At 38.0% G+C, this 14016-nt stretch overlaps 1 protein-coding gene across 3 annotated transcripts in view; it reads left to right on the top strand.

Moving 5' to 3' along the window:
- Window positions 1-3879: 3879 nt before the first annotated feature.
- LOC135731520 (adhesion G protein-coupled receptor L3-like) overlaps window positions 3880-14016 on the top strand; it is a 28105-nt gene continuing 17968 nt past the window's right edge. Inside the window, exons 1-3 of one of the 3 annotated variants that reach the window (XM_065249545.2) lie at window positions 3880-4180; window positions 6675-6800; window positions 9973-10177. In XM_065249545.2, the coding sequence (XP_065105617.2) occupies window positions 6746-6800; window positions 9973-10177 (260 nt within the window). In that variant the 5' untranslated portion in view covers window positions 3880-4180; window positions 6675-6745. Of the gene's footprint in view, window positions 4181-6286; window positions 6568-6674; window positions 6801-9972; window positions 10178-14016 lie in introns of those variants that run through there. The other 2 variants (XM_065249543.2, XM_065249544.2) reach the window with 2 other exon arrangements.

Here is a 14016-nt window from a genome sequence, read left to right as displayed (position 1 = left end):
GTTTTGAAGTTCACTTCCATTCTTTAATTTGTAGTAAAACCCAATACTGTGTCAGAAAAACAATTGTGCAAAGAAAAATCAGCATGAATACTAAGTGTTTATATATTACACAAAGGCAAAACTTCATAAAATTCATTAAAATGCCCCTCAAGAAAAACACTTCATACTGTACATCAGCACATTATTCATCCTACAATTTTCACCTTCATAATTCTGCTTTGTCTTCATCATTTATGCTGGTTGTTACCACTAAGTGGTGCCCTGTATTCATGTATCCTGTGTAAGCAGAGACTCACAGAATAAGAAACACAGTCAGAGTGAACAGTTCTTGGTGTCGTGTCTTTATTAATGTCTTGGTACTCCCAAACTAGTAAGCCAACGGAGCTACTTAAAGATATCACATGGTGTCAGAAGTTAAAGATGGATCAGCTAAAACCTCCAAACGAATTAGGTTTTGAAGGAAACACTGCAGAGAATTTGGATTCAGAAGTTTGAGCTATATCTTGTGACATGTGAAACATCTGAGATATCAGGCAAGATAAAGTGTGCTACATTTCTTCATGTTGCCGGGGATGAAGCACTGAAGGTATTTAATACTATGGATTTTACTGAGGAGGAAGCTAATGATTATGAGGTACTGAAAGAAAAGTTCAGACGTTACTATGAACCAAGGAAAAATCTAACGCATCTAAGACACATGTTCTTCACTCTTGCACAGGCACCAAATGAACTGATTGATGCATATCTGACTAATTTAAAAAACAAGGCTAAAGAATGCGAATTCGCACAGTTGACAGAATCACTGATCCGAGACCGCATAGTGTGTGGCATGAACAATGATCAAATCAGAGCTAGACTCTTAGAGAACCAGATCTGGATCTGACCAAAGCCATAGATAGTGAAGTCACAAAAAGCCAGATTAAAGCCCTCCATGAGGAAATTAGTAAAATGCACCTTACAAAGAAGTCAAGTGAGAAGAATGCTTTTTCAAGTGCAGTATGCAAGAAAGAAGGAGAGTGTACTAGATGTGCCACGAGCCGAGGAAGTGTCCGGCCTATGTATGTCGCAGAAAAAATCACTTTGGCAGGATGTGCAAAACGCAAAAACAGAAAGACAAAACAAGGTTTGCAATAAAGAAAGTTCATGAGATTAAACAAGAGGATCACACAGAACCGTTTGTGGGTCTTATCGAAGAGAAGCATACTGGAAACAAAGAAGAGATGGAAGATAGAGTAACTGATGCCACAGTACTGAAGAAAGACAAATGGACTGAAACACTAAAAGTAAACAAAAAGAGTGCAACGTAATCTCGTACAAGGTTTTTCAAGTTGTTTCAGGAAATTCTGAGTCGCTGTGCAAGTCAAACTATATGTTAGTTTCATATTCTGGCCACAAGATGGAGCCAAAAGGTACAACAAAACTCGTCTGTCAGTTTAAAGACAACAAAGCTGAGATTGAGTTCCATGTTATTGAGAAAGACTCACCTGAAGATCGGCATGCACAGAGTTAGGACTAGTCAAAAGAATCTACAAAGTAGACTATGAAGGAAACACAGATATCATGAAGGAATTTGAAGATGTGTTCAACGGTTTGGGGTACATCACATCAAGATTAATCCAGCCATTGCACCTGTGATACATCCACCCAGAAAAGTCCTGTTAGCACTAAAAGACAAAATAAAAACAGAACTCAACAGAATGGAAAGACTTGGAGTCATCGAGAAACAAACAGAACCAACAGATTTGGTCAATAGTATGGTGACTGTTGTAAAACCAAACAAGCTTCGCATCTGCATTGACCCAAAAGACTTAAACAAAGCCATAAAAAGAAAACACCCTTCACTTAAGACAGTTGAAGAAGTTGTGAGTGAAGTGCCAAAAGCAAAAGTGTTCTCAAAGGCTTAAAGGCCTTGAAGATGTTGTGAATATCATGGATGAAATACTCGGATGGGAAGAAAATGTGGAACAGCATGATGCAAGACTAAGGACGGTTATGGGGAGAGTAATAAGTGTCAATTTGAAATTGAACCAAGAAAAGTGCAAGGTCAGAATGGCTGAAATAAAGTACATCGGGCATGTACTAAGTGGAGAAGGTTTGAAGCCAGACCAAGACAAGATAAAAGCAATTGTGGAGATGCCCAAACCACAAGACAAATCTGCCTTAATGAGGTTTATTGCCATGGTTCAATACCTTGGAAAGTTTTTCCAAACCTGTCTGAGACCAGTGCGCCACTGAGGAAAACCTTTGGAAAGTGAAGTGGAGTGGCACTGGGAAACGTCACAGCAAAAGAGCTTTGAAGCACTTAAGTCACAGCTGAGGAATACCCCAGTTCTCAGATACTTTGAATTAGCAGAGGGTCTGGGAGCTGTTATCCTGCCGGAAGAACATCCTGTTGCATATGTTCGAGATCACTGACTGACTGCCGTATGCTCAGATAGAAAAAGAGCTATTAGCCATCGTGTACGTATGTGAAAAATTCAGCCAATACCTTTATGAGAAGACAATAAGAGTACAGTCAGTATTCAAAAAGCCTCTTCAGAAAGCCCCACCACGTCTGCAGAGGATGTTGACAAAACTCCAGCCATATGACCTGCAGGTAATCTACAAACCTGGAAAGAAGTTAAAAATAGCAGATATGCTTAGCAGAGCCTACCTGGAGGAAGAGTACATCAATTGTCAAAAAGTCTGCCTATCTCGGAAGAGAAATTGAGAGCTGTCAAGCAAGCTACAGTAGCAGATAAAGAACTGCAGATGGTTTTGGCAGTAGTCAAAACAGGGTAGCCTAAACAAATAAGAAGTGTGCCACCTGCAATACGGAAGTACTGGACCTTCATGGAAGAACTGACTGTTGTTCAAAAATATAAGACTCGTAGTGCCGCAAAGCATGCATGCAGAAATGCTGGAGAAAATTCAAGGAAAATAAGGAAAATATAGGATTTACCAGACAGAGCCTGGGCAAAGGTGGGAGTTGACCTTTTTCATTTTAACCAAGCAGACTATCTGCTTTATGTGGACTACTTCTCAAAATTAACACAGACAACAAGCCAACATGTGATAACAGCATTGAAGTCAATTTTCGCAAGACATGGAATTCCGGATGAAGTCTTCTCGGATAACGGGCCACAGTTTGTGAGTGCACAGTTTAGAAACTTCAGGGATAAATGGGAGTTTGAACACTCAACTTCAAGCCCCAGATATCCTCAGTCAAATGTTCAAAGTGAAAGAGCTATACAGACCATTAAGAATCTACTCAAAAAAGCACCCATACATCGCTCTTCTTGAGAACCAGAATACGCCACTAGGAGAATTAAGGTTATCCCCTGCACAACTGCTCATGGGCCGCAGACTGAAAGCTAGATTGCCCGCTACAAGTAAGTTGTTACAACCACAGCTTTATGAAGGAGCTCAGAAAAGCCTAAAAGACAGACAGCTAAAGCAAAAGTTCTTCTATGATCAAAGAGAGAGAGACCTACTGTACCTGCTATGAAGGAAGGAGAAATGGTGAGATTGAAAGCAGTCTAGCAGAAAGTCAATGGAAGCCAGCTGTCATGGTGGAAAAACATGAAACGCAGGATGGTGGAATTTACAGAAGAAATCGAAAACACTTGCTCAAGATGAAAGAAACTGGTTTCCAGAATCCACATATTCAGGATTCATTGGATCCAATGTTAAATGATTGTGTCCCAGATGGAGTGGCTAAAATGCCAGGGTCACTGCCTGTAGCAAAACCTGCATTGTTGTCTTCAAGACCTGAAGTTGTTTCGGAAGAGACTCTAAAAGTGACACGATCTGGCAGAGTGGTTAGGCCACAAAAACATTATTCTTGCTAAAGTTCATAGGACTTTAACTGTAGTTAAGTAAATGTTTGAAAGTTTAACATCTGTCATTTTAGTTGGTGACACTGAGTTCAAAATGTTAAGTAAGTTGCAAAACCAAAGGTATGAAAAAAATTATTGCATTGTGCTATTAAAAAAAGGAAGATGTGATGTATGCTGGTTCTTACCACTAGGTGGTGTCCTGTATTCATGTATTCTGTGTAAGCAGAGACTCAGAATAAGAAACACAGTCAGAGTGAACAGTTCTTGGTGTCGTGTCTTTATTAATATCTTGGTACTCCCAAACTAGTAAGCCTAAACAGCTAACAGAGTTACTTAAAGATATCACGAAAACAATAGTTTAAGTAAGTACATGTTTCATTTTTGTCTAACGCAATATTAAGTTAATTTTTTGTTTACATTGTTTTTGTTTATCTTTTTAAAATCTCTAGCCATCTTTGTTCTTGCCTAACTAGTCGTTCCAAATTGGTGTTGCTTGCAAAGTTGCAGCTAGTACTGTTAACTTTCTGAAATAGCTACTTAGTTTCTTCCAGGCATTGAGTTTTTTCTAAGACATGTAAGTTATGTTTATACAAATGTGTTTTCAGTTAGTTTTCTTTTTTTACACCCTGAATGCATGCATGTTTTGGCGAGTTAATTGACGCAGTGTGCAGAGAAAACGCCATTTCAAACTGACCTCTCACTCGTTTGAGACCTTTTTCTCTTATGCTGGGTTTAATGAGCAGTGCTTATATTGTCGTTTTACTCTGAACTGGTGAGGTTTTCTGGTTGTATGGAAACAATTTAAATGTCTGTACTTCAGGCATAATGGAGTTGGCCTTTATCCGAAACCTCTGAAGGGACATTAGGGGCCCTCTGTTAGTCTCACCTGAATGCATGCTTTCCTTCCAGAGCTGCTTGAAGTTTTAAAGACAGAACAAATGGGATCTGTGTGTACTAGTAATGGTTTCATCAGAGCGGTCCTGGTCTCCGGAGAACCAGAGAAAACCTTTAAATGTGTCCGGTTTTATAAACAGGCCCTTTGGGGGATTGGATTATGAAATGTAGCATCTTCTTAACTGCCATGGTTTTTAGCGTTTTGAATTGCAGAAATGTGTCTACAGCATAAAATTAAAACTTATTCTGGTCCTGATCTATCATTGTTATGTCCAATCACACTAAGAAAGTCGTCTCCCTTCCCATTCTGAAGGGAGTGAGATGTTTAATGCCTTCAGTCATGCTGCCTGTCCACCCGTGCATTGCTTACAAAACGACTTAAACTGTGCTCAGGATGAGAGCAAATGGAGTGTGAATATGTACCAGATCACTCAAAAAAACATTTCTTTTTCGCTTTTGGATATCTAGGTAAGCATGGATGTGTCCCCGCATGCTGTAGGACTGCGCTAAGCGCTGTTGACCCAAGTAGATGCATGCTTGAGTCTGTGCCATTAATGGCCTTCACAATGAGCGCAAAAGCACATTATTCAAACTAATACATACCAGAAGACTCTCAACAACAGCGGCATTATCTGGACGCGTGTTAATAACGTCAATGCTACCCAGTGGTGCTTTCTCAAACTAAAAGCAGAGCTTCTCATTAGCTCTTGAGCGCAGTGGCAGGAGTCACCTGATCCGGGTCGAGAGCATTGGGAAATGTGCCGTCGAGTGGCTTCCTGTGTGCGTGCATGCTCGTTCATTTGCTTTAAATAAGATTAGTTCAGTCACCCTGTTGGTGTCCATCTCAGCATGCCGATGAACCCTCGGCGAAACCTTTCTACTTCATTTTTTCCGCATTCCCGGCAGGTCCTCGGAGGATTGATTGATTACCCGTGAATCTTTTGACCCAGAGCAGTCTCAAATGAAATAATCGCAACACATTAATCAATAAGCATTGGGTCAGGAGGTTGCCCTTTCCAGTGTGGCGCCTTTATCAGTCTGACCCCAGGAGCTCGACGCCACAGAACAACAGAATTCCAGAGGAAAGAAAACCGAGTGGGTGAGAGAGAGAGAGAGGGGAGAGGCATTGAAAGTCTTGCAGTGAATTTATCTACCCAACATTATGTGGCTCTGAAGGACTGAATGCATCTCTGCCCTGCTTTAATAAAACACACGTGAGAGCAGATATACGTGACTGGGCGCTTCGATCATATTTTGTTTTTTCCGACCTACGAGTCCTAATTAACACTACAGGAAACGTGCAATGCATCATGGGAGTCCTCACCTCGGTTCCCATGCAGATGCGCAGTTATTCATTTAGTATTTGACCCTGGCCTATCCATCAGCTTTTCAAAACAATCGCTTGTTTGTTTTTGTTCAAGAGTGTTAAAGAGTTTATCGCAGGTCACATCAATACATTGAGTTTACTATGGGGGAATGATAAAGTAATGTTATCAGTAGTGTTAGCGCCTCTAAGACTACAATTCAACTGCCTTATCAATCTCTGTGTGGTGAGATTATGAAAGGAAGTTTCTCTGCATTAAGTATAAGTATGTAAGACTTGTGGATATCTATAAACTAGTTGAAACACTGACAAAGTTCACATTTAAAAGACACTGTATACTTCCACCAATACGAATCAATGATATTGATGACATCATTCTGCACTGTAGCTGTTTCTGCATTCCAAGGTATGAGGTAATCTCGATGCCATTGGCTATTTAAAAAGAGGGAGGGCCAACCACCAAGTCTCACCCTTTACTGTTTCAGTGGAAATTATGTCAAAGAACAAAGCTGCACATTTCAAGGCACTTCAGTGGGTTTTTAATATTGTGTTTTACCCTAACATGCTTTTTTATTATCAACTAAAAAACCCACAGCATTCAAACTCTGCTTATCTATCATTTTTCTTTGTCTTCATAGGTGACTTTATATATGCCTCCATAGCAAGAGGACTCACTCATATTACCCAATCCAGGACAAGGGGCGGTGCCATGGGGCTTTTACGAGTGCTGCTATTTGCCAGTTTGCTTGGCCCTGTAACTCTGGGTGAGTCTTTAACGCTTGCGTTTCAAACATCCAATTGTGAATTTTAAATGTCATAATTTTTGACTTTATAGTGTATAACAGGAACGATGAGCTATTTGAAGACTGATTTCATACAGTAATGACTAACATAATCTCTCCATTAGTGAAGTGTACTGTATAATAGACAATTATCACTTAAATGCTTGAAGTCATTTTCTTGTTTGCGAACATGATGTACTGTACTGATCATTTAGAAAACACGAACTGCTTTTAGTCACTTAAGAAATATTGTCAGGAATTATTTAGTTTTTCATGCACCACACAGAGAGGGCAGAGCAATATTTGATGTGAAGGGTTTGTTTGCCACAACAATGGTAACTAGGATCCATCGATACAACATTTCTGTGCCGAGACTGATCTTCAATTATTTACACCCTAGGTATAGTCAGTTTTTCACGCATATGCAAGCGAACATGCAGTTTCTTACTTAGTATTTTTCTCTTGTTTTCAGTAAAAATATAAAACAATTCTTAAATTAAGATGTATTTAAAATTAAAATGACCTAAGAAAATAAGTCTAGTTTTTAGACAAAAAATATAAACCTTAATCACAAAAAAATTTGTGCTTATAACAAGCAAAAAAAGAATCAATTTAATAAGAAAAATTTTCTTGAAATAAGTTTCCTTTTTTTTTATAAACACTTAATTCAAGAAAAATTTTCTTATTCCATTGGCAGATTTGCTTGTTTTAGGCACTAATTTGCTATAAACTAGACTTATTTTTCTAGGTCATTTTGCTCATCAAGGAAATCCACCTTATTTAAAAAGTTTAAGATATTTTTACTGAAAACAAGACAAAAAAATTTTTTTGCAGTGCAAACGCACAGCCTTGCGAAGCATAGTTTATTTGACTCGTACACATGCGCTGATGTTCGAAGCATGCGAAATGCGACAATTGCAATCTCTCAGACTCTCATGCCCTACATACTTTTTTACATGCTAGGGATGTTGTGAATAATCGTTTGCAGAATAAAAGTGTTTGTTGTAATATATGTGTATACACTCACTGGATATAATAATGATGTATAAATACACACACAAACATGCATGTATATATTTAACTCATTCCCCGTCAGTCTTTTTTTTAAGTTGCCCCCCAGCATTTTTTGTTTCACAAAATGCCTTCCAGGAAAATTTTCTTCTATGAATATATAAACATACAGTATATTTAAAATGAAAAAAAAAATTGACCCTCTGCTATCAAACAAACACATTGCAAAAAAAGTTTCATCCTATCTTCATTTGTTCTCTTTTTATCACCTTTTAAATATGAGTAGGTTTTTTCAAAATTACAAAATTTTGATCAAAAACTGAGTTTACAATGTTGTAGAATTAGTTGATGCTTCAGTTTTTTATAAATTGGGTAAGAGGGCAACCTAGTGGATAATAGCGAAAAGATAGATTATCGTAAAAATTCGTCAGGGAAGAGTCATTGGCAGCGAAGCATTTTCTCTTAATTGACGAGATAACTCTTCAATGTTGGAGAAAGAGGTATATTTGCATGTGTATACAGGTTAATATTTATATATAATTTAATTTATATATAAAAATAAATAAATACAGTATATATACATATATTATGAAAACAAAAACGTTTATTCTTCAAATCATTTTTTTCTTCAAATGATTAGTCGCAACTAATTGTTACACAATGTACGTACAGTACGCGTGCACTCTTACGATGACAAAAATTGTGTCACGCACACTGTACATGTACTCTCGTGTAAACGTAAAAATGGACTGTTCTTCGGACTAGAATCACATCTACAGATAGTTTTGCTTTTTACTCAAATTTTGATGTTATGAAATCATAGAAGTGCAAAGCGTACCAACTACAATTTTGTTGCTATTGTTACCCATTTCAAAGTAATCACACAGTATGCCTTTTGCTGCATTTTTCTGTCCCTTTTGGTTGCCAGGATAAAATCTTCCCTGATCATCGCCTGTTTTTAAATAATCAGCCATTGTCTGATAGAGGGAAAAATGTTTTTATCTACTAAATATAGGCCAATATATCCGTGCATTCCTAATTGTAACTTCTAAAAACTTTTTTTTGCTGTTACTGCTTTGTAATCAAGGTTAAATGTTGTGGTGATGTGTGTTTTCCTATAGACCGCACCCTTCAGAGCGCTCACTTACACTGTAGGTGATGGACATACAGTTGCTATAATATTACGTGTAGAGTTGTCATAGGAAAAAGGTGAAAGAGGAGCTGTGGTTTAGTATGAAATCACACCACGACATACAAAATAAGTCTGGAACAACATTCATCTCATGTTTTGTAATGACGTCTGTGAGTATTCAATGAAAGATTAATGCCATGTTAGGCAAGGCAAGGCAAGTTCATTTGTATAGTTTACTGTATAGCAATAAAAAGATGTTTTAAAGGGAAATGGCATCTGATTAAAGAAAACTCACAATTTAAGGTTTTTAGGCTTTTATAATGTGCATACATCACACACTGCCTTTCATCTATTCCACTAAATTCAGAAGGCAATACTTGAAGAAACACATGATTTGTAGAGAAACTGTAGCCTATTTTTTTTCCCTAAACCTTATTTTATTCTTCGACGGTTCGTAACACAAAATTTTTGCTCAATATAAATATGTACGACTTTTTTTTAAAGATCAGATTTAGAGCGATGATCAAAACACACAGAGTTTTTACTGTTTTTGGATCAGTGGATGCTTCAGTGTTTTATAAGTTGTGTTAGAGCGCCACTTAGTGGATAATAATGGAAATATGGATTGCTGTAAAAACTCGTCATTGGCAGGGAAGCATTTTCTCTTTATTGACAAGATAAGGCATCAATGGTGGGGAAAGAGTTAATGTTGCAGTATTACCTCACATAAATAAAGCACAAGAACATCAATCATTTCAAAATGTCTGTGTGTGTTATAACCAGCACAGGTTGAAAGATTTGTTTATTTTAGCATTTATTTAGCATTTATTCATTTACATTTTATGCATTTTGGCATCCAAAGCGAGTTAAAGTGCATTGCATGATTTGTATATCATTGTATGTTTCCTTCAACCCCATGACCTTTTGCACTGCTAACCAATTTATAACATATAAATAAATAACAATAAATGTATAAATAAATAACATGTCTGTCTGTCTGTCTGTGTGCAGCGTTCAGTCGATCTCCTGTACCCATTCGGCAGGAGTTGTCCTGTGAAAGTTACCCAATCGATCTGCGCTGTCCGGGTAGAGACCTCATCATGATCAAAAGCGCAAACTACGGCCGAACCGACGACAAGATCTGCGACGCAGACCCCGCCCAAATGGAGAACACGCGCTGTTATTTGCCTGATGCCTACAATATCATGAGCCAAAGGTAAAAACGCGGCATATCATAATAAATGCATTCATAAAATATGATGAAAACAATGTGTCTAGACTTTTGTGATTAGCGTTTTATATTTGTGAATGGGATGTTTTACTGTATTTTGTGTGGTAGCGTTTCATTGAAGGCGCCGGTAGGGCTGGATATCGAACGTCGATACTTTTATGGTATCGAACGAAAATACTTTTTTGTTTCCTTATTTTCATTAAAAAAACTGATAAGTGTGTCTGCTGACGCACCCCTATCCAAAAAGCACAACCAGTTTTATTAATAATGTTCCTCTGAGTAATAAGTGTTACCAGAATTTGTTTTAATTAAGGTGAAAATAAAAGTTGTGTGTTTAATGTATTTTTGTAAATGTTTAAATGGATTTTAAAACATGGTATCGGGGAAAAAGTATCGTTAGGAGCCGGTATCGAAAATATTGAAATTGGCACCGGATCGAAAGATTTTAAACAATACTCAGCCCTACCTCTGGGTTAGAGCTTAACTAGAACTAGTTGCAGTACTTAATATATGACGCTAAAGGGTTAGTTCACCTTAGAATGAAAAGTTTGTCATTAATTACTCAATCTCATGTCGTTCAACACCCGTAAGAGCTTCGTTCATCTTCAGATCACAAATGAAGATTTTTTAGATGAAATTGAATAGCTTTCTGACCCCTATAGACCGCAATAAGATTGGGTTCGATCGATAAGGTATGAATGTTAAAAAAGCCTTGGGATAAACTGCAAAGGATGCCCACAACGAATGTCTGTACCTGCAAACTTCAGTGCTGAAGAAATGAATCTGCCAAATCTATGAAACCTCCCCCTATAAAATAATGTAGTATTTTTTAATGGTATAAATAAATTGATGTTCATTTTTTATTTGTATTGAGCCTTCATACAAAATGAAATGTAAACTCACTGTCAAATAAACATAAGACTTTAAGGCTCACTTTTATTAATAAGGTGCACCTGAACGTCAGTCAGTAATGTGGAAAATATTAATAAATAGCCTAAGTGAAATTGACCCTAAAACATTTGAATGATAGTAGGCTATTTAATGTTACATAGTTGGACAAAAAAATCATATTAAAGCTCTATTTGTAATTGCATAGAAAGCTATATAATTAATATATAAAATACTAGCATACTACATTATACTCATAACGAGACAAGTAGCTTCATACATACTTTTATCTTTTGCACGTTTCTCATCTTTCCCCTTTTCTACCTGATGACTTGCATAACATCTCCCATTCTCTAAAAGCTGGGACTTGACAGGAACTAACTCCGCCCCTCCTTCTCATACTTCTGAGTGACAGCTCTTCTCTGGGCAAACACTCCAAAGTCCCAACCAGATGAATTGATCGCGTGGTGACGATGATAAGATGCGAGGTACAGATAAGCGATTTAAATCCGATCAGGCATTCCGTTTTCCAAAACGTCCCGAATTGCTTGGTTGCTTAGCTACGAAAGATGCCACGGGAGCGCGCTTTGGAAGGAAGAAGCACCTTGACCAGTGTTTAACACGCGTCTTTAGAGGTGACAAAAAATATCGAAAATGTGTTTAGGAAGCATATTACCGTTGTTGAAAAACCCCCGCAAAATATATTGCTATTGTCCAGTCTTACAATAAGAAGGTTTTTCATTAAAATGTGAATAGATGAGAAATAGACTGTAAAACTTAATAAACTCTAAACACATCCCACACAAGCCTATTAAACAAAGACATTAGCAAGAAAGACTTGTTTATCCCTGTGTATTTCTTTGTATCTCTCTGCCTCTTCCTGAATAAATGTGTGTGTGTGTTCTTGCTCGAGTTATTTGATCGCTCAATTCGGAAGTGCTACTCTTAGCATTGCGTTCTGATCTCATGGGAATAGATTTGCTTTAATGGGCTGTAAGCCACCTGTCTGCATGCTGGCACAGATTGATATTTATATTTCAAGTTCAGTGTGTCTGCATAGATTTAGTGGCAGGTGTTTGATTTATTAAGATAATTTTCACAGCATATAAGGAGTTTTTGTGTGAGTTTTAGACTGAAATGTGTTAAGCTTAAAGCTTCTTAATGCAGTAGTGTGAGCATAATGGGGTCATGGACAGCAATAATTAAACAATTCTACGCTCCCTGGGAGGTTCAGCACAAAAAAAGAGGCGTGTTCCGGCGCAAACCATCCCTGATGCTATTTTGCAGTTTCAAAAAACAATTGCGCCACTGACCAGAAAAAAAAAGTTTAAAGTCAGTGGCGCGTTGCGCGTTGTTCATTATGCTATTTTAAGGGCGCATGCTTGACCATAATGTATAGCGGTGCACAACGCGCATACACTTTGCATCTAATCTACACAGATGCAACAGTTATTTTTGCAAATCATAAATTGTTACACTTAAAAATATTAATACACGAGATAAGGGGAATCATAGTGGTGAGCATTGTGGTGATAGTTTTTATTTATTGTGTGGCTGCGTTAAAAAATTCTCATGCAAATAACGATTAAATTATTTTCATAAGTTTGTTGTGTGGCTGTATTACGTTTATTTTATGTAAATAATAATTAAAATGCTTTCATAAGAAACCTTAATGTATATGAACTTGATTTGTAAGAGTACTTTGGGGTTGGACCTTGCTTGCATTTCTTGGGTCCGATTTCAAAGCCCCCAAACCCTTTCAGCAGTGAGGTGAGGGTGGACGCAGCAATGTCCTCTGCTGGCGTCAGGTCATGTGTAGGCAGATGCACCTCCTGTTACACGGCGTGCTCGATTTATGCTGGCAAGCTTGGGATTCCCCCGTCTTCTGACATCATTGTAGCGCTTGGCGCAACGATGGGGATGCCAGCTGATGAGACAATTGCGGCTATTTCCTCTCACGCCTGTTTAACCGACACTGATTTGGGCGGGTTTCTCCTATCCCCATACAAAACAACTTCTCTGTCTTTGACTGCTCTTACAAGAACGTCGGTCTCCTCGGCTGTGAACCGCTCCTGGTGTGCGCCTGGTAAATCCGTCATAATAATAGCAACCCGCCATGGAATTTGCGCCCTTGCCTTTTAAGGGAATGTTGGAGAGCGTTCTGATTGGTTTATTTGACGTTACGCCAAAACCACACCTATGAATAATGAACCTACTTCAGACCAACCCCTTATTGATTTGCGCCCGGCGCAAGAGTTATTTCTCACGCCGGGAAAATAGCAACAGCGCCCAAGATCCGCCCACAAACTCACTTGCGCGTTGCGCTTCGCACTTGCGTTTCAGATCGTTAAAATAGGGCCCAATGTCTGTTTACACACACACAGAGCTACTGAAGGAGCTGCTGTGAGAAACAGCCAATCAGAGCAGAGCTCAACATTATTATTCATGATTCTTTCAAATAAGGTAATAATAAAACAGAAATTAGACAAGATAATAAAATATAATCTGCATGTATGATATTTTAGCATTTATAATCTGTACAAAGCACAATAAATGGCCTCCAGTTTTATTGGGTTGAGGGTTAAGCCTGTTCTCTCCATCTGTCTCTCTCTCTTTCTCTCTCTCTCTCTCTTTCAGACAGAGCAATTAAATGCATGTGTTGATCATTCAGGCTCTCTTGGTCTGGATCAGCGCCACGTCCAGAAAAAATGAATAATCTCATGTAGGGCATCAGGTGCCAAGACTGCATAATTTCAGCTCAAAACAAAACAAAGGGAAAGAGAGAGGAAACAAAAATCCTGCAATATTTGGGGTTCTTGTGGAAATTATATTTGGTATTGGAAACAAATATAGCATTGGAATGTTTTTCAGATTGTTGGTTTGATGTTTTTGAGAATTACCATCATTTTATAGGAGATTGTGTTGTAATTTGTTTT

Source organism: Paramisgurnus dabryanus, chromosome 2 (genome assembly GCF_030506205.2).
Source record: "Paramisgurnus dabryanus chromosome 2, PD_genome_1.1, whole genome shotgun sequence".
Lineage (NCBI taxonomy): Eukaryota > Metazoa > Chordata > Actinopteri > Cypriniformes > Cobitidae > Paramisgurnus > Paramisgurnus dabryanus.
The sequence above is the reverse complement of the archived record's forward strand: the minus strand, read 5'-3'. Positions and strand labels throughout refer to the sequence as shown.